Source organism: Carassius auratus, chromosome 3, assembly GCF_003368295.1.
Source record: "Carassius auratus strain Wakin chromosome 3, ASM336829v1, whole genome shotgun sequence".
NCBI lineage: Eukaryota > Metazoa > Chordata > Actinopteri > Cypriniformes > Cyprinidae > Carassius > Carassius auratus.
This window is the reverse complement of record NC_039245.1, coordinates 15,219,990-15,242,230: the sequence shown is the minus strand read 5'-3', so window position 1 is coordinate 15,242,230 and position 22,241 is coordinate 15,219,990. Positions and strand designations below refer to the sequence as shown.

Here is a 22,241-nt window from a genome sequence, read left to right as displayed (position 1 = left end):
TCTTGTAATTTTCATGAAGGTGGTGTTTGATCTCACAGCCGTACAGACAAAATCTTTTACTGGTTAAAGATCTAGAGAGAGAAAGGTTGAGACTAATGAGGGTTGATCACTATTGTTACAGTATAACTGTACGTGTCCTGTTTTCATCCAGGGCAGTCTTTGTCTCCTGTGTCTCGAGTGGTTGTCAAGATGACTCCATTAAACGGACACATTCTCATCTCATCTCCCACCACACCGGCGAAAAATGACAATAAACTTTTGTCTTGCTCACACACACATTCAAACTCGAACTGCGATGTCTCTACTGGAACTGTTTCTTTTTTCATTTCTCCAGACAGTAGCTGAAAGAAGCTCTGTGAATAATTAAATCATTGATTAAATTACCTTTGACATTCGGTAGCAAAAGGAAATGGAACAACAGTCCCACGGGCCGGACACATCTGTGTAAGCACATACAGTGCTCATGATGGGAAATGGCTCGCTGAAACGTGAACAGGAAGTGTCTTTAATGCTTAGCAGTTGGAGATAGAACACTGCTTCTCTGACACAAACCCTGGTTGTTCTTGTATGATAAATATGCAATAGTCTCGCCAGGCCCATGAGCAGCAGTTATTACGGTACATGAGTTTAATTCAGCCATCCTGACCTACAGTGCATGAGTGTTTCAACTAATGGTGCTTTTACATCCCAGTCATGGCAGTTCAATGGAAAGACAGTTTGTTCATTAAATGTCAGTTTTCCACAAAACATATTACATATTATTTGCAATGAGGGATGCTACAGTGACACCTCTGTTTATTCAGCCATTGTTGTTTACACTGGAAGTTCTTCCATATTCAGATACCCTTAAGTGTAAATAGGTCTACGTGGTTTCAACCAATAAGAAAACAATGTGGTGATGCCAAGATGCGGACGTGGTGAAGCAAGCAATATATTTAGTTTTTGGCAGTCAGTGAAACGCATCTTGCACAGTGGTTTATTGCTGTTAGAACAGAAATCAGTATGAGCAACAGTTCAGTATTGAAACTGTTGAAACCAGACGGTCAAAAACAGACCAAAAAGAAAATTTATTTCTAAATTATGTTTAATGAAAAATCGCACATTATAAGTGAACTATTTATTATAAAAAAATGCAGTTCATGATCCTTTCAAAGAAACAGGGATTTTTTTGGTGATCAAAATTAAAATGGAATTACAAATAAACATGATTAACACAGTCAGTATATATTTACATGCACTACTCTTTGACAATCCGAATAAATACAATCCTGTTTCAGATTGTGAAAATTCTGCTTATATGAGCCTTAATCTTTGCAATCTATTTCACATATTTGTTTACATGTGCAATATATTTATTCTGATCAACAAGTCAGTGCATGCACAGTGCATCTATTCAGATTAATGATAATGGAGCTACATGAGTAATATTATTTTTTTATGATTATTAATTATTTCGGTGAATATATATGTAGCTTGTGTAAAACAAACTAACAAACAACACAAAAGCTTGCTAAAATGATTTAAAGTAGAGGTTAAAAAGCAGGCTAATCCAATTTCCACTGCTTCCAGTCACATACGGTTCCAGTGTGAAACAGCTGTATCTCCAATCATGCCGTCACAGCATCTATACAAGTGCAAAAAGATAGAAACAAATGAGGATATAACAAGTAAAAACCTTTACAACTTTTCTAATCCAATATCAAGTATTTCTTTCTCTACACAGCTTTAATTACCCCATTGGACAATAACTGGTTCTTTGAAGGTTCTGTGGGACACAAAACAATCATATTCTGCTTTTTCATCCTCATTGATCTCCACACTCTTCCTCAGCTGGAACGTTTCATCATGGTTTGGTCTGATTCCTGTGGATTTAACCTCATTTTCACACAGAGATGTGCGATATTTCCTCATGACCAGTGTCATGTCTTTGGGGTAGAAGCCACTGACTAGACAGGTGAGTTTCAGCTTGGTTTTGTCTCTGGAAGACCTTTTTGCAAAGACATGAACATCTGGAGGAGCTGAAAATAACACAGGAATCAGTTTATCAGCCAGGTTCAACTTCAACAGCTGCAAAACTTAAAACAATTACAAACACATTTACACACAGGTGTTTCTGAGGTGCTCATTTCCATATTCTCTGAATTTGTTGAGCCAGTCCACACACTCTTTCTCCAGGTATCCTTTGGTGTATTGGTTTAGGATCGGCACATTGTCCCATTTTCTCTTGGTTGGTAGAGCTGCATCAACTGAGGCGACCCACTGAGACTCTTTATCATCAAAAGACAGAAAGTCCACTCCATCAAAGCCGTATTCACTAATGCCTTTGGAAAACTTCACTTCATCTCCCTCCTGCTCAACTTCACAACCGTGTCTCCACTGAAGAACATGAAGCTCTGGAAAGAAATCAAAATGATACCTGCTCAAACAACACCTACAACTACATAAAATACCATAAGTGGGACAAGCCTGTGCAAAACTTTATAAATGAAGCAAGCAAATTGTGTGTGTTCAATGACACAACAATTAAATAAAGAGTGGATCCCCCCAAAAAAACTTTTATGCCTTTCGTATATAATTATTCTATTAAGGAGTTGTACCACCTGTGAAGGACCAACTAGTAAAACTATTCTCGATATGCAAACAAAAAAAAACCTGAACATAAAAATTACATAGCAGGACCAGCAGTCAAACCTGGCCAAACTGTAAAATTCTGTAAATTAGTTTAACAATATTAGACAGCTGTTTAATGCTCCTCACTTCATCTCTACTAATTGCTTTGTTACACACAATATTCTTCGTATTCAATAGCAGATCTGACATGGAAGGCCAATCCCGAACATTGGTCATTACTGAGGTCAAAGTTAAGGAAACTTATTCAAAGCTATTTACATTGGTAAAACTATGGACATCGTCCAGACAAACACACACACACACACACATATATATATATATATACATACATCTTTAGACATTTCATGGAAATCATTACTATGAAATTAAAATTAGATTGGTCCCATGATGGAGCCTTGTGGAACCCCTTTGCGCAAGCCAGTTAAGAAGAGTTAGTACAATCAATACACACACACACTTTTCTTCCTATTTGAGAGATATGACTTTATCCAGTATTACCTCTTCAGAAAAATCATGGTTACCACAGTGTCAAATGCCTTCTTTAGATCTATAAAGACCACTCCAACACAGGTATCTTATCCAGTAAGTATTTATCTTTTTCAACTAAACACAACTGGCTGATTTTGGTGAATAACTAGTATGAAATCCAAACTGTACTCGATTCAAAGAGGTAAATCCATTATTTACAGTAAAGGTTTAGCCACCCTTTTTGCACAACCTTAGAAATGAAAACCTTAAATTCTACAACCTTAGATATTATTGGCACAATACTAATAAGCATGTAATTACTCAAATTCGATTTATAACCAGATGTATAAATTTGGATCACTGAAGACACTTTTGAGATAAAGCACCAACTGCTTGCCTAAAGGATAGATTGGACATATGCTATTTAAACTTCATATTTAATGTTTCTCACCTGTTTCATTGTGTCTCATGCGTTTCATCAGAATATCAACATTCACATTAAACCACTGTTCTTTGCTCTTTCTGGACTGGGTGCCTTTTTCCCAGTAATCCTCCTGCATTTTCTCTTTCATCCAGGTCTGTGTGGGAATCTTTCTCTGTTCTTTACTATTGTAAGAGTCGATCTGTCTGTCATCTAGCAGACCCATAGCACTGAACTGATAGATGCCCGGCAGATCCACAGGTTTGGACAGAGCCGTGTAAATGTAATACAGCGAGTGCTTCTCTGCAATGAGGAGAAATAAAATGTGAATTAAACAACTATTTACTGGTTTAAATGTGATAAAAGTGCAGGAGAAAGCAGGTCAAACATCATAGGGTGAAGCACATTAAAAAGTCTCAAAATACTTCAGCAACAGAAAGAACCAAATAGAATCTGTTATGATTATCCCAAACACCAAATTCAAGAGCAATCCTAATGCAATCAAACATATCCTCTCAAAAACATATTGTCTGGATTTCAGTCCAAGAAAATAATCATACAACCCTGTTTATGTAATTCAGGGGGCTAGATAAAACACAATTAGAATTAGTTGTTACATAGGTGACTGTAGGGGGCTAAACAGAACCACTATTTAAAGAATGACAAGCATGAAGCGGTCATTTAAATATTAAGTCATAACCTCTGACTAATGATCAGACTGGAGAGTTTGAGATCGTGGGCTACACATACATCGGCCAGCATGATAACACTCTGAGCAAGGGTGTAAATTTCGTCTAACAGTTGGCGGGGGGACAACATAAAAAAAAAAAACTTGGAAGGATACCTATACACAGAGGAAAGCCATACTACTATTAGTGTAGCAGGGAGACCGTGCCAAATTAGACAACTTCAAGATGTTTTGGTTGCCCCGAGACAGTGCTCTGTGTCCATTGTAGATATTACTTATTTGTCCGCGGTTTTCCCTTTGAATTGGGCCTCTTTTTCACTGTTGCCACAGGCTGTTTTTCATGGGAACTGTGGGTAGAAGCTACCCCAATAATATGTATTTTAGCCCCCAAAATGTGATTTTTACCAGGGGACCCCACTCGACACAAAGTTAGCTTGGGCTAGTTTTGAGTAGCAATTGGGCAGTTTTTGTTGTTAACACTTGGCAAACCTTTCCGTCAAGCAAGTAACGTTATTATTAACACAACTGACTGAGAAAAAAAAAAATCACTTTGTGTGCTGGACCAACAAATTCAATCCATGGAGGCCCCATCTCACCATTTGCAGGACATAAAAGATCTGTTACAAATGTCTTGTAAACCAAAGGACAAGTCAAGAGGTTTTGTGGAGTCAGTGGCCCTATGTATGAGGGGGAGTGACATGATATTAAGCAGGTGGTTTTAATGTTCTGGATGATCAGTGTATTATATGTTATACGTGATGCACACAAGCACATCAGCACATGAGCTTCTGTGAAATGCACGAAAACTTGAGCTCCTTTTGTAAGAAGCCCTGAATCTAAATGAGATTTGTCCTGTGTAGAAACAGAAACACACTGATATTCCTTTTAAAATGGAGTTACCAGTTTGAATGTCTTTCTCCGGAGAGACCGTCACACAGATGTCTAAAGTTTCTCCAGCTTTCTCTCGTCCTGTTGGAGAAATAGTGCAATGTCACATCGATGCGGTTTGAATCTACTTGAAATTCGATGGTAAATAACAAAGACATACCAGTAGATGCTTCAGCGATCAACGGTTCAGTAACTTGTCCTGGAAAACCATGATAATATCAAGCATAGAGCTGTTCTCAGACATATTTAATCTCAATGTGTCACATAATATTTCATACAGATGAGTAAAGATGGAGAACTATTTGAATATTCTGAATGAAATCAGAGCAAGTCGTTACGATGCTTGAGCATTAATGACTGAATTAACGCTTTCAGTTTACCTACCCAGTTTCAAGATAATTGATTTGAAGGTTCTGTGGGACACAAAACAATCATATTCATCTTTTTCATCCTCATTGATCTCCACACTCTTCCTCAGCTGGAAGGTCCCATCATGGTTTGGTCTGATTCCTGTGGATTTAACCTCATCTTCACACACTGATGTGTGATTTTTCCTAACAGTCATCGTCACGTCTTTAGAGTAGAAACCTGTGGCCAGACAGGTGAGTTTCAGCTTGGATTCATCACTGGATTTCCTTGCAAACACACAAACATCTGGAGGAGCTGAAAACACAGGAGTTGGTTTATCAATCATATAAACAACAAATACTAATAGTGAACATTTACTCACCAGCTTTGCTCTGCTCCTCGTCTGCATAGTCTCTGAATTTGTTGAGCCAGTCCACACACTCTTTCTCCAGGTATCCTTTGGTGTATTGGTTTAGGATCGGCACACTGTCCCATTTTCTCTTGGTTGGTAGAGCTGCATCAACAGGAGCGACCCACTGAGACTCTTTATCATCAAAAGACAGAAAGTTTTCTCCATCAAAGCTGTATTCACTAATGCCTTTGGAAAACTTCACTTCATCTCCTTGTTTCTCAATTTCACAACCGTGTCTCCACTGAAGAACATGAAGATCTGAAATGGAGACAAAATGTCTGTGAGGTGAACATATAAATGAAATGATAGTGTATCTGCAGGTTAAACTGTGTGAATGTTTCTCACCTGATTCATTGTGTCTCATGCGTTTCATCAGAATATCAACATTCACATTAAACCACTGTTCTTTGCTCTTTCTGGACTGGGTGCCTTTTTCCCAGTAATCCTCCTGCATTTTCTCTTTCATCCAGGTCTGTGTGGGAATCTTTCTCTGTTCTTTACTATTGTAAGAGTCGATCTGTCTGTCATCTAGTAGACCCATAGCACTGAACTGATAGATGCCCGGCAGATCCACAGGTTTGGACAGAGCCGTGTAAATGTAATACAGCGAGTGCTTCTCTGCAATGAGGAGAAATAAAATGTGAATTAAACAACTATTCACTGGTTTAAATGTGATAAAAGTGCAGGAGAAAGCAGGTCAAACATCATAGAGTGAAGCACATTAAAAAGTCTCAAAATACTTCAGCTACAGAAAGAACCAAATAGAATCTGTTATGATTATCCCAAACACCAAATTCAAGAGCAATCCTAATGCAATCAAACATATCCTCTCAAAAACATATTGTCTGGATTTCAGTCCAAGAAAATAATCCTACAACCCTGTTTATGAAAATCTTATAAAGTCTTGACTTGAAAACAGAAGTAAATAGATAATAAGGATTATATATATATATGTTTATGTATGTATATGTATATATATATGTGTGTATATATATATATGTATATAAGTATGTGTGTATCTATATATGTATATATATATATGTATATGTGTGTATATATATATATATATATATATATATATATATATATATATATATATATATATACATATATATATTCACATATATATACATACAGTATAAACAAACACACACACACACACACATATATATATATATATAATCCTTATTATCTATTTACTTCTGTCGGTATCGTGTTATAGTGTATGAGGATATACCGGTATTAGTGATAACGCAATATTTAAAATGAACAGTTCTCTTCTGATGACACCTCATGTAAATACTTGGTAACAGTACCTGGTTGAGCTCCCAGGTGGCAGTATTGTGCCTTAACTCTGACAGAGAACTGTGTTTATCAGAGTGAGTTGTTATTATTTTACTAGTCATAGACTGGGAAATATTATATAACCTATTAACAGCGGTTTTCTGTGTTCATATACTGTACTTAAGTAAAGGGTGATTATTTTAATAAGTACCGCGTTTTCTTTACTCGTCTTATTTTTGTATTTGCAATCAATACGGTCTGTGCGTAGTAACACTTCATTTCTTTTTTTGTTCAAATCTACGAACAGTTTCACGATTATAAACGGATCTTGAAAAACTGAGCGACCACATTGCTACATTAAACTCTGTAAAATGTTAAGTTGGTCACAGTGCCATGCATTTAAAGGGGGGGGGGGGGGGTGAAATGCTATTTCATGCATACTGAGTTTTTTACACTGTTAAAGAGTTGGATTCCCATGCTAAACATGGACAAAGTTTCAAAAATTAAGTTGTACGTTTGAAGGAGTATTTTTGTTCCAAAAAAAAAACTCTTCCGGTTTGTCACAAGTTTCGGAAAGTTTTTTTTTCGAGTATGGCTCTGTGTGACGTTAGATGGAGCAGAATTTCCTTATATGGGTCCTGAGGCACTTCTGCCGGAAGAGCGCGCGCTCCCGTATAGCAGAGCACTGAGAGCACAAACAGACTTCACTGATCAGAGCGAGAGCGTCGCCAAATGTCACAAAAGAAGTGTGTTTTTGGTTGCCAGGGCAAGACAACCCTGCACAGATTACCAAAGAAAAAACAGCATTAAGGGACCAGTGGATGGAGTTTATTTTTACAGAGCATCAACGGAGTTGTGCAAGTGTTTGTGTTTGTTCCCTGCATTTCAGATTGCACATCGTTTATTTCTTAAGGATAATGCAGTCACAACGAAAAAGGGTCACGATCGAGTGTTGGAACCACATGCGGTGAGTAAAACTGCTTCAAATATCTCTGTGTTGTTAACTTAGCTCTCAGCGTGTAAGCACATCAAGTAAACAACATGCGATGTTGTCATCAAACTGCACTTTCCACATGTACAGCTTAAAAAAAAAAAAAAAAAAAAGACGACATAAAGTGGAACTTAGTCATTTTCCAAAACCGCTAAGCAAATATATACAGTTTCAGTACATACCACATAGAGACGTCGTTGCTGATGCTGCTCTTGTTAAATTTCAGCCTCTGGATCTGTGTCACAGCTTCCACATGCTCTCAACGCAAAAGCCTACTGGCGCTCGTGATTCTTTAGCTCCGCCCACACGTCACGCCTCCAGTCGGTCGTGTTTTTCCGGGAAAAATCGGTACAGACTATCTTTCTCTTATAAATATAATAAAACGAAAGACTTTTTGGAGTTATGAAGGATGCAGTACTACTCTATAGATACTCAAGATTAACAGGATATTGAGTGAAAACGAGCATTTCACCCCCCCCCCCCCCTTAATGCCTCATCTGTGGTCATTCTTCAATAAGGTTCATTAGTTAACATTAGTTAATTACATAAGTTAACATATATAGATAACATTACTAATAATGAACAATATTTCCACAGCATTTATTAATCTTAGTTCATGTTAATTTCAGCATTTACTAATGCATTGTTAAAATCACAAGTTGTGTTTGTAAACATTAATGTACTATGAACATGCACATTGAATAACTCGATTTTTATTAACATTAATTAAGATTAATAAATTGTGTAATAAATGTATTGTTCATCGTTCATTCATGTTTGTTAATACATTAATGTTAACAAATGGCATCTTATTGTAAAGTGTTACCATTAATATTTATTCATCATACTGTTGAACTTGACAGTATTTTCTCTCTTGTTATTTCATAAGAGCTTCAAAGAAGACGCAGAAAGCCAGAGTCTTGTGCGCTGCGTTTATCAGTATCAATATTATGCTCGTTGGGTGAAAAAGAAAAACAATAAACAATAAACAAAGTAAAAAATAATTTGACTGATATCTTCCCCACCCCAAGGTTTCTGTAGATATCACGATATATCGAGATCGTGAATTCTTATGGCCACAATAACCGTGATATTAAAAATCTAATATCATGACAGCCCTAGTATATATGTATATGTAAAGCTCTATAGTAGGTGTTTTTTCCATCATAATATTTGAGGAAGGGGGGCACAACAATACAGTCCTGCTCAGGACACACATTTGACCAGCAGCGGCCCTGAAGATGTTGTTATACACTTCTCTGGGAATGTGTGCTCTACTACACACACACACACACACACTGAAGCACACGTGGTGTTTTCAGATCTTCACTATATTAACACATGATGTAGGCTACACATGTGCACGCCAGCGTATATATTATATATATATATATATATATATATATATATATATATATATATATATATATATATATATATATATATATATATATTCACATATATATACATACAGTAAAAACACACACACACACACACACACATTTAATATATATAATCCTTATTATCTATTTACTTCTGTCGGTATCGTGTTATAGTGTATGAGGATATACCGGTATTAGTGATAACGCAATATTTAAAATGAACAGTTCTCTTCTGATGACACCTCATGTAAATACTTGGTAACAGTACCTGGTTGAGCTCCCAGGTGGCAGTATTGTGCCTTAACTCTGACAGAGAACTGTGTTTATCAGAGTGAGTTATTATTATTTTACTAGTCATAGACTGGGAAATATTATATAACCTATTAACAGCGGTTTTCTGGGTTCATATACTGTACTTAAGTAAAGGGTGATTATTTTAATAAGTACCGCGTTTTCTTTACTCGTCTTATTTTTGTATTTGCAATCAATACGGTCTGTGCGTAGTAACACTTCATTTCTTTGTTCAAATCTACGAACAGTTTCACGATTATAAACGGATCTTGAAAAACTGAGCGACCACATTGCTACATTAAACTCTGTAAAATGTTAAGTTGGTCACAGTGCCATGCATTTAAAGGGGGGGGGGGGGGGGGGGTGAAATGCTATTTCATGCATACTGAGTTTTTTACACTGTTAAAGAGTTGGATTCCCATGCTAAACATGGACAAAGTTTCAAAAATTAAGTTGTACGTTTGAAGGAGTATTTTTGTTCCAAAAAAAAAACTCTTCCGGTTTGTCACAAGTTTCGGAAAGTTTTTTTCGAGTATGGCTCTGTGTGACGTTAGATGGAGCGGAATTTCCTTATATGGGTCCTGAGGCACTTCTGACGGAAGAGCGCGCTCCCGTATAGCAGAGCACTGAGAGCACAACAGACTTCACTGATCAGAGCGAGAGCGTCGCCAAATGTCACAAAAGGAGTGTGTTTTTGGTTGCCAGGGCAAGACAACCCTGCACAGATTACCAAAAGAAAAACAGCATTAAGGGACCAGTGGATGGAGTTTATTTTTACAGAGCATCAACGGAGTTGTGCAAGTGTTTGTGTTTGTTCCCTGCATTTCAGATTGCACATCGTTTATTTCTTAAGGATAATGCAGTCACAACGAAAAAGGGTCACGATCGTGTGTTGGAACCACATGCGGTGAGTAAAACTGCTTCAAATATCTCTGTGTTGTTAACTTAGCTCTCAGCGTGTAAGCACATCAAGTAAACAACATGCGATGTTGTTATCAAACTGCACTTTCCACATGTACAGCTTAAAAAAAAAAAAAAAAAAAGACGACATAAAGTGGAACTTAGTCATTTTCCAAAACCGCTAAGCAAATATATACAGTTTCAGTACATACCACATAGAGACGTCGTTGCTGATGCTGCTCTTGTTAAATTTCAGCCTCTGGATCTGTGTCACAGCTTCCACATGCTCTCAACGCAAAAGCCTACTGGCGCTCGTGATTCTTTAGCTCCGCCCACACGTCACGCCTCCAGTCGGTCGTGTTTTTCCGGGAAAAATCGGTACAGACTATCTTTCTCTTATAAATATAATAAAACGAAAGACTTTTTGGAGTTATGAAGGATGCAGTACTACTCTATAGATACTCAAGATTAACAGGATATTGAGTGAAAACGAGCATTTCACCCCCCCCCCCCCCTTAATGCCTCATATGTGGTCATTCTTCAATAAGGTTCATTAGTTAACATCAGTTAATTACATAAGTTAACATATATAGATAACATTACTAATAATGAACAATATTTCCACAGCATTTATTAATCTTAGTTCATGTTAATTTCAGCATTTACTAATGCATTGTTAAAATCAGAAGTTGTGTTTGTAAACATTAATGTACTATGAACATGAACATTGAATAATTTGATTTTAATTAACATTAACAAAGATGAATAAATTGTATAATAAATGTATTGTTCATCGTTCATTCATGTTTGTTAAACATTAATGTTAACAAATGGCATCTTATTGTAGAGTGTAACCATTAATATTTATTCATCATACTGTTGAACTTGACAGTATTTTCTCTCTTGTTATTTCATAAGAGCTTCAAAGAAGACGCAGAAAGCCAGAGTCTTGTGCGCTGCGTTTATCAGTATCAATATTAGGCTCGTTGGGTGAAAAAGAAAAACAATAAACAATAAACAAAGTAAAAAATAATTTGACTGATATCTTCCCCACCCCAAGGTTTCTGTAGATATCACGATATATCGAGATTGTGAATTCTTATGGCCACAATAACCGTGATATGAAAAATCTAATATCATGACAGCCCTAGTATATATGTATATGTAAAGCTCTATAGTAGGTGTTTTTTCCATCATCATATTTGAGGAAGGGGGGCACAACAATACAGTCCTGCTCAGGACACACATTTGACCAGCAGCGGCCCTGAAGATGTTGTTATACACTTCTCTGGGAATGTGTGCTCTACTACACACACACACACACACACACACACACACACACACTGAAGCACGCGTGGTGTTTTCAGCTCTTCACTATATTAACACATGATGTAGTTTACACACGTCCACACCAGCGCTATGAGAGGATTTCACCATTACATTTGATAAAACTATCGTCATTCATTCGTATCGTATACACAGACTGACAGAAACGGCAATGTCTTTACGACAACCTGTCAAAATAAAATCTCGGTATAACTTGAAGAAATTCAAACAGAAATATAGTACTATTGCACAGAAGAGTATGATATACTTCAAGTATTAGCATATTTGATATGCTATACTTCCTATTAGCTAATAATATTAGTTTATTAAAAAACACAGAAACTCTTTCTACAACCGAACAAAATAAAAGTTTGGTCTAACTCAAATAAATTATGTAAGAAATTGCTTAGTAAAATATACTTTAAAAAAAGATATACTAAAACATTATTTTAAAGGAATATCAAACACGTTTTCATAGAAGTTTTAATTTAAGCTTGCCAAAACAATAACACCATATTTTTCAGAAACAATTTCTAAAAGTACATTTGTAATTGTGCCTATAATGTTTATTTATGTATTATTATTGTCAGCTAATAAAAGCTATGCTTCAGGTCCATATTCATATAACATCTAAGGCTAAATGTAGCTCTTGACTGGTTGAGTTAGATGATGATTAACACTAAACAGCAGAAAATCAGTTGAGTCTCTCCAGCTGGAAATTTAATTGCTGTTAAAGTCTTGTGTTTCTTATAATAAATTGACATATTGATAACACTGAAACTTTTATAATGCTCTTAATTACATGTTGATGCATACTGTATGCATTAGTGAGTGTGTGGTGCTTATGGGGTATGGTCACTTATTCCTTATATGAACTGTTTCAAATGCAAGACATTGGTTGCATGAGATTAAGTTTGTAAATGATAGCTGTGTCCTTTTGTAGTGTGCACATATATGTATCATCAAACTGTGATAACTGTGACTAAATTCAGTATATATACGTCTGCCATATGTTGCCAGCCCTCAAAGATTCCTGCCCCCTTCTCGCCACCCCATCAATATTTTTCTAGATCCACCCCTGCATGAGGGGGAGTGACATGATATTAAGCAGGTGGTTTTAATGTTCTGGATGATCAGTGTATTATATGTTATACGTGATGCACACAAGCACATCAGCACATGAGCTTCTGTGAAATGCACGAAAACTTGAGCTCCTTTTGTAAGAAGCCCTGAATCTAAATGAGATTTGTCCTGTGTAGAAACAGAAACACACTGATATTCCTTTTAAAATGGAGTTACCAGTTTGAATGTCTTTCTCCGGAGAGACCGTCACACAGATGTCTAATGTTTCTCCAGCTTTCTCTCGTCCTGTTGGAGAAATAGTGCAATGTCACATCGATGCGGTTTGAATCTACTTTAAATTCGATGGTAAATAACAAAGACATACCAGTAGATGGTTCAGCGATCAACGGTTCAGTAACTTGTCCTGGAAAACCATGATAATATCAAGCCTAGAGCTATCCTCAGATATAATATTTAATCTCAGTGTGTCAGGTCACATAACATTTCATACAGATGAGTAAAGATGGAGAACTATTTGAATATTCTGAATGAAATCAGAGCAAGTCGTTACGATGCTTGAGCATTAATGACTGAATTAACGCTTTCAGTTTACCTACCCAGTTTCAAGATAATTGATTTGAAGGTTCTGTGGGACACAAAACAATCATATTCATCTTTTTCATCCTCACTGATCTCCACACTCTTCCTCAGCTGGAAGGTCCCATCATGGTTTGGTCTGATTCCTGTGGATTTAACCTCATCTTCACACACAGATGTGTGATTTTTCCTAACAGTCATCGTCACGTCTTTAGAGTAGAAACCGGTGGCCAGACAGGTGAGTTTCAGCTTGGATTCATCACTGGATTTCCTTGCAAACACACGAACATCTGGAGGAGCTGAAAACACAGGAGTTGGTTTATCAGTCATATAAACAACAAATACTAATAGTGAACATTTACTCACCAGCTTTTCTCTGCTCCTCGTCTGCATAGTCTCTGAATTTGTTGAGCCAGTCCACACACTCTTTCTCCAGGTATCCTTTGGTGTATTGGTTTAGGATCGGCACTCTGTCCCATTTTCTCTTGGTCGGTAGAGCTGCATCAACAGGAGCGACCCACTGAGACTCTTTCTCATCAAAAGACAGAAAGTTTTCTCCATCATAGCTGTATTCACTAATGCCTTTGGAAAACTTCACTTCATCTCCTTGTTTCTCAATTTCACAACCGTGTCTCCACTGAAGAACATGAAGACCTGAAATGGACACAAAATGTCTGTGAGGTGAATATATAAATGAAATGATAGTGTATCTGCAGGTTAAACTGTGTGAATGTTTCTCACCTGTTTCATTGTGTCTCATGCGTTTCATCAGAATATCAACATTCACATTAAACCACTGTTCTTTGCTCTTTCTGGACTGGGTGCCTTTTTCCCAGTAATCCTCCTGCATTTTCTCTTTCATCCAGGTCTGTGTGGGAATCTTTCTCTGTTCTTTACTATTGTAAGAGTCGATCTGTCTGTCATCTAGCAGACCCATAGCACTGAACTGATAGATGCCGGGCAGATCCACAGGTTTGGACAGAGCCGTGTAAATGTAATACAGCGAGTGCTTCTCTGCAATGAGGAGAAATAAAATGTGAATTAAACAACTATTCACTGGTTTAAATGTGATAAAAGTGCAGGAGAAAGCAGGTCAAACATCATAGAGTGAAGCACATTAAAAAGTCTCAAAATACTTCAGCAACAGAAAGAACCAAATAGAATCTGTTATGATTATCCCAAACACCAAATTCAAGAGCAATCCTAATGCAATCAAACATATCCTCTCAAAAACATATTGTCTGGATTTCAGTCCAAGAAAATAATCCTACAACCCTGTTTATGAAAACCTTATTATAATGTCTTGACTTGAAAACAGAAGTAATTAGATAATAAGGATTATATATATATATATATATATATATATATATATATATATATATATATATATATATATATATATATGTGTGTGTGTGTGTGTTATCCTTATTATCTATTTACTTCTGTCGGTATCGTGTTATAGTGTATGAGGATATACCGGTATTAGTGATAACGCAATATTTAAAATGAACAGTTCTCTTCTGATGACACCTCATGTAAATACTTGGTAACAGTACCTGGTTGAGCTCCCAGGTGGCAGTATTGTGCCTTAACTCTGACAGAGAACTGTGTTTATCAGAGTGAGTTATTATTATTTTACTAGTCATAGACTGGGAAATATTATATAACCTATTAACAGCGGTTTTCTGTGTTCATATACTGTACTTAAGTAAAGGGTGATTATTTTAATAAGTACCCCGTTTTCTTTACTCGTCTTATTTTTGTATTTGCAATCAATACGGTCTGTGTGTAGTAACACTTCATTTCTTTTTTTGTTCAAATCTACGAACAGTTTCACGATTAAAACGGATCTTGAAAAGACTTCACTGATCAGAGCGAGAGCGAAATGTCGCGAAAGAAGTGTGTTTTTGGTTGCCAGGGCAAGACAACCCTGCACAGATTACCAAAGAAAAAACAGCATTAAGGGACCAGTGGATGGAGTTTATTTTTACAGAGCATCAACGGAGCTGTGCAAGTGTTTGTGTTTGTTCCCTGCTTTTCGGATTGCACATCGTTTATTTCTTAAGGATGATGCAATCCCAACGGAAAAGGGTCACGATCGAGTGTTGGAACCACATGCGGTGAGTAAAACTGCTTCAAATATCTCTGTGTTGTTAACTTAGCTATCAGCGCGTAAGCACATCAAGTAAACAACATGCGATGTTGTCATCAAACTGCACTTTCCACATGTACAGCTTAAAAAAAAAAAAAAAAAAAAGACGACATAAAGTGGAACTTAGTCATTTTCCAAAACCGCTAAGCAAATATATACAGTTTCAGTACATACCACATAGAGACGTCGTTGCTGATGCTGCTCTTGTTAAATTTCAGCCTCTGGATCTGTGTCACAGCTTCCACATGCTCTCAACGCAAAATCCTACTGGCGCTCGTGATTTTTTAGCTCCGCCCACACGTCACGCCTCCAGTCGGTCGTGTTTTTCCGGGAAAAATCAGTACAGACTATCTTTCTCTTATAAATATAATAAAACTAAATACTTTTTGGAGTTATGAAGGATGCAGTACTACTCTATAGGTACTCAAGATTAACAGGATATTGAGTGAAAACGAGCATTTCACCCCCCCCCCCTTAATGCCTCATATGTGGTCATTCTTCAATAAGGTTCATTAGTTAACATTAGTTAATTACATAAGTTAACATATATAGATAACATTACTAATAATGAACAATATTTCCACAGCATTTATTAATCTTAGTTCATGTTAATTTCAGCATTTACTAATGCATTGTTAAAATCAGAAGTTGTGCTTGTAAACATTAATGTACTATGAACATGAACATTGAATAACTCGATTTTTATTAACATTAATTAAGATTAATAAATTGTGTAATAAATGTATTGTTCATCGTTCATTCATGTTTGTTAATACATTAATGTTAACAAATGGCATCTTATTGTAAAGTGTTACCATTAATATTTATTCATCATACTGTTGAACTTGACAGTATTTTCTCTCTTGTTATTTCATAAGAGCTTCAAAGAAGACGCAGAAAGCCAGAGTCTTGTGCGCTGCGTTTATCAGTATCAATATTAGGCTCGTTGGGTGAAAAAGAAAAACTCAATAAACAAAGTAAAAAATAATTTGACTGATATCTTCCCCACCCCAAGGTTTCTGTAGATATCACGATATATCGAGATCGTGAATTCTTATGGCCACAATAACCGTGATATGAAAAATCTAATATCATGATAGCCCTAGTATATATGTATATGTAAAGCTCTATAGTAGGTGTTTTTTCCATCATCATATTTGAGGAAGGGGGGCACAACAATACAGTCCTGCTCAGGACACACATTTGACCAGCAGCGGCCCTGAAGATGTTGTTATACACTTCTCTGGGAATGTGTGCTCTACTACACACACACACACACACACACACACACACACACACACACACACACTGAAGCACGCGTGGTGTTTTCAGCTCTTCACTATATTAACACATGATGTAGTTTACACACGTCCACACCAGCGCTATGAGAGGATTTCACCATTTCATTTGATAAAACTATCGTCATTCATTCGTATCGTATACACAGACTGACAGAAACAGCAATGTCTTTACTACAACCTGTCAAAATAAAATTTTGGTGTAACTTGAAGAAATTCAAACAGAAATATAGTACTATTGCACAGAAGAGTATGATATACTTCAAGTATTAGCATATTTGATATGCTATACTTCCTATTAGCTAATAATATTAGTTTATTAAAAAACACAGAAACTCTTTCTACAACCCACCAAAATAAAAGTTTGGTCTAACTCAAATAAATTATGTAAGAAATTGCTTAGTAAAATATACTTTAAAAAAGACATACTAAAACATTATTTTAAATGAATAGCAAACAAGTTTTCCTCGAAGTTTTAATTTAAGCTTGCCAAAACAATAGCACCATATTTTTCAAAAACAACTTCTAAAAGTACATTTGTATTTGTGCCTATAATGTTTATTTATTTATTATTATTGTCAGCTAATAAAACCTATGCTTCAGGTCCATATTCATATCACATCTAAGGCTAAATCTAGCTCTTGACTGGTTGAGTTAGATGATGATTAACACTAAACAGAAGAAAATCAGTTGAGTCTCTCCAGCTGTAAATGTCATTGGCTGTTAAAGTCTTGTGTTTCTTATAATAAATTGACATATTGATAACACTGAATCTTTTATAATGCTCTTAATTACATGTGGATGCTGTATGCATTAGTGAGTGTGGTGGTGCTTATGGGGTATGGTCACTTATTCCTTATATGAACTGTTTGAAATGCAAGACATTGATTGCATGAGATTAAGTTTGTAAATGATAGCTGTGTCCTTTTGTAGTGTGCACATATATGTATCATCAAACTGTGATAACTGTGACTAAATTCAGTATATATACGTCTGACATATGTTGCCACCCCTCAAAGATTCCTGCCCCCTTCTCGCCACCCCATCAATATTTTTCTAGATCCACCGCTGTATGAGGGGGAGTGACATGATATTAAGCAGGTGGTTTTAATGTTCTGGATGATCAGTGTATTTATGTCATACGTGATGCACACAAGCACAGCAGCACATGAGCTTCTGTGAAATGCACGAAAACTTGAGCTCCTTTTGTAAGAAGCCCTGAATCTAAATGAGATTTGTCCTGTGTAGAAACAGAAACACACTGATATTCCTTTTAAAATGGAGTTACCAGTTTGAATGTCTTTCTCCGGAGAGACCGTCACACAGATGTCTAATGTTTCTCCAGCTTTCTCTCGTCCTGTTGGCGAAATAGTGCAATGTCACATCGATGCGGTTTGAATCTACTTGAAATTTGCTGGTAAATAACAAAGACATACCAGTAGATGGTTCAGCGATCAACGGTTCAGTAACTTGTCCTGGAAAACCATGATAATATCAAGCATAGAGCTATCCTCAGATATAATATTTAATCTCAGTGTGTCAGGTCACATAATATTTCATACAGATGAGTAAAGATGGAGAACTATTTGAATATTCTGAATGAAATCAGAGCAAGTCGTTACGATGCTTGAGCATTAATGACTGAATTAACGCTTTCAGTTTACCTACCCAGTTTCAAGATAATTGATTTGAAGGTTCTGTGGGACACAAAACAATCATATTCATCTTTTTCATCCTCACTGATCTCCACACTCTTCCTCAGCTGGAAGGTCCCATCATGGTTTGGTCTGATTCCTGTGGATTTAACCTCATCTTCACACACAGATGTGTGATTTTTCCTAACAGTCATCGTCACGTCTTTAGAGTAGAAACCGGTGGCCAGACAGGTGAGTTTCAGCTTGGATTCATCACTGGATTTCCTTGCAAACACACGAACATCTGGAGGAGCTGAAAACACAGGAGTTGGTTTATCAGTCATATAAACAACAAATACTAATAGTGAACATTTACTCACCAGCTTTTCTCTGCTCCTCGTCTGCATAGTCTCTGAATTTGTTGAGCCAGTCCACACACTCTTTCTCCAGGTATCCTTTGGTGTATTGGTTTAGGATCGGCACTCTGTCCCATTTTCTCTTGGTCGGTATAGCTGCAGCAACAGGAGCGACCCACTGAGACTCTTTCTCATCAAAAGACAGAAAGTTTTCTCCATCATAGCTGTATTCACTAATGCCTTTGGAAAACTTCACTTCATCTCCTTGTTTCTCAATTTCACAACCGTGTCTCCACTGAAGAACATGAAGATCTGAAATGGAGACAGAATGTCTGTGAGGTGAACATATAAATGAAATGATAGTGTATCTGCAGGTTAAACTGTGTGAATGTTTCTCACCTGTTTCATTGTGTCTCATGCGTTTCATCAGAATATCAACATTCACATTAAACCACTGTTCTTTGCTCTTTCTGGACTGGGTGCCTTTTTCCCAATAATCCTCCTGCATTTTCTCTTTCATCCAGGTCTGTGTGGGAATCTTTCTCTGTTCTTTACTATTGTAAGAGTCGATCTGTCTGTCATCTAGCAGACCCATAGCACTGAACTGATAGATGCCCGGCAGATCCACAGGTTTGGACAGAGCCGTGTAAATGTAATACAGCGAGTGCTTCTCTGCAATGAGGAGAAATAAAATGTGAATTAAACAACTATTCACTGGTTTGCGATTAGTTTAATGTAATTTCTTTATGTATTGTAAATTGTATTTTTGTGTGCTGGTCTTTCTGTAAATTCAGTTGTCCTTAGGGGACATAAAGAAAGAAAGAAAGTGATTGAGAAAGTACAGACTTTTATCATAATACATACATCTGTAATTATCTGAGTCTAGTAAACATTCCATATCTAAACCGACGCAATAAAAACACAGATATTAAAAACACATATTTATGGTTATCCAATAGGATCATAGTCTTTGTTAAATAATTTGATGCTCCTAAAACAGTCCTGTTTAATATGTAAACCTCTAATGCTGATCAATCACATAACGGTGTTGGCAAATGCTGCTGCAGTGTTTATCGAAAGTTAAGTTGATATTTTTATATTTTTAGCAGACAAAACTCGTACTACTTTTATATTTCATTGCCTATACGATGTTAGCATGCATTTCTCCTAACATTTAATTTCTGTCGTTACACTAACGCCTGAAATCACGACGCGTACTTGTTACTTTCACTTTCATTCTCTGACAAAGGCAGACTCTTTTACTCTTTACCTGCTCGCAGCGAAGGCAAAGTCCCATAAAGGAGAAGAAAATACAGCCGAGCAAAGATCTTCGTTGTGACATTTGTTCGCATATTGAAACTTTGTGTGTGAATTTAACTAATTATTATTATTATTATTTTTAGATCGTTGAACGCAAAGCAGCAGAAAAAAGCGGATGTTTTGACCAGTGAGAAAATATGACGTCGTCGTTGAAATTTGATCTGTGTCTGGGCAGAAAGTGGTGAAGCAACACACAAAAACTGTGGTTTATTTACAGTGATGATAGTTCAGTGTTCATGAGGACATTTATCGATGATAATAAACAAGTCTTCCACAAAGATATAGTTCGTTAGATGATGGTTTCATTTGCTATTAAATATTAGCAAATATCAATAGTAAACTGATTAACATTCACACACACACACACACACACACAAACCCGATTCAAAAAAATTTGGGACACTGTACAAATTGTGATTAAAAACAGAATGCAATGGTGTGGAAGTTTCAAATTGCAAGATTTTATTCAGAATACAACAACTGAGAAATTGTATAATTTTAAGGGAAAATAAGTTGATTTTAAATTTCATGGCATCAACACATCTAAATAAAGTTGGGACAAGGCCATGTTTCCCACTGTGTGTCATCCCCTCTTCTTTTTATAACAGTCTGCAAATGTCTGGGGACTGAGGAGAAACGTTGATCAAGTTTAGGAATAGGAATGTTGTCCCATTCTTGTCTAATACAGGCTTCTAGTTGCTCAACTGTCTTAGGTCTTCTTTGTCACATCTTCCTCTTTATGATGCGCCAAATGTTTTCTATGGGTGAAAGATCTGGACTGCAGGCTGGCCATTTCAGTACTCATGCAACCCCATACCATCAGAGATGCAGGCTTCTGAACTGAGCGCTGATAATAACTTGGGTTATCCTTGTCCTCTTTAGTCGGGATGACATGGTGTACCGGTTTTCCAAAAAGAACTTCAAATTTGATTAGTCAGACCACAGAACAGTTTTCCACTTTGCCACAGTCCATTTTAAATGAGCCTTGACCCAGAGTAAACACCTGCGCTTCTGGATCATGTTTAGATATGGATACTTTTTTGACCTATAGAGTTTTAGCCAGCAACGGTGAATGGCACAGTGGATTGTGTTCACCGACAATGTTTTCTGGAAGTATTCCTGATCCCATTTTGTGATTTCTGTTACAGTATCATTCCTGTATGTGATGCAGTGCCGTCTAAGGGCCCACAGATCACGGGCATCCAGTATGATTTCCAGCCTTGACCCTTACACGCAAAGATCGTTCCAGATTCTCTGAATCTTTGGATGATATTATGCACTGTAGATGATGATAACTTCAAACTCTTTGCAATTTTTCTCTGAGAAACTCCTTTCTGATATTGCTCCACTATTTTTGGCTGCAGCATTGGGGGAATTGGTGATCCTCTGCCCATCTTGACTTCTGAGAGACACTGTCACTCTGAGAGGCTCTTTTTATATCCAGTCATGTTGGCAATTGACCTAATAAGTTGCAAATTGGTCCTCCAGCTGTTCCTTATATGTACATTTAACTTTTCTGGCCTATTATTGCTACCTGTCCCAACTTTTTTGGAATGTGTAGCTCTCATGAAAATGTATGTGTATGTATGTGTATATGTATATTTGTATATGTATATAATCAATTAGCTCATTATGCTGTATGGTGTCCTTGATTGTATTGTGACAATACTTATTTTACTTAATTTACAAAGTAAATGAAATATGAGACAGATACTCTATGTCACTACATAGGAAGATCTGCATGACATTGCCCAAATGTTCACACAAAGAAAGAAGGCATACCTTTTATTCT

General features: G+C 36.7%; 1 protein-coding gene across 1 annotated transcript; it reads right to left on the bottom strand.

Moving 5' to 3' along the window:
* Nucleotides 1-1,066: 1,066 nt before the first annotated feature.
* Nucleotides 1,067-20,588, bottom strand: LOC113054732 (uncharacterized). Its single transcript, XM_026220500.1, has 20 exons — nucleotides 20,400-20,588; nucleotides 19,529-19,801; nucleotides 19,154-19,441; nucleotides 18,808-19,086; nucleotides 18,576-18,614; nucleotides 18,428-18,496; nucleotides 14,431-14,703; nucleotides 14,056-14,343; nucleotides 13,710-13,988; nucleotides 13,478-13,516; nucleotides 13,330-13,398; nucleotides 6,202-6,474; nucleotides 5,827-6,114; nucleotides 5,481-5,759; nucleotides 5,257-5,295; nucleotides 5,109-5,177; nucleotides 3,551-3,823; nucleotides 2,106-2,393; nucleotides 1,734-2,018; nucleotides 1,067-1,624 (listed from the first exon to the last, which is right to left on the bottom strand). The coding sequence occupies exons 1-20, from the start codon at nucleotides 20,479-20,481 to the stop codon at nucleotides 1,608-1,610; spliced, it is 3,789 nt and encodes a 1,262-aa protein (XP_026076285.1). The 5' UTR covers nucleotides 20,482-20,588; the 3' UTR covers nucleotides 1,067-1,607.
* Nucleotides 20,589-22,241: the final 1,653 nt, after the last annotated feature.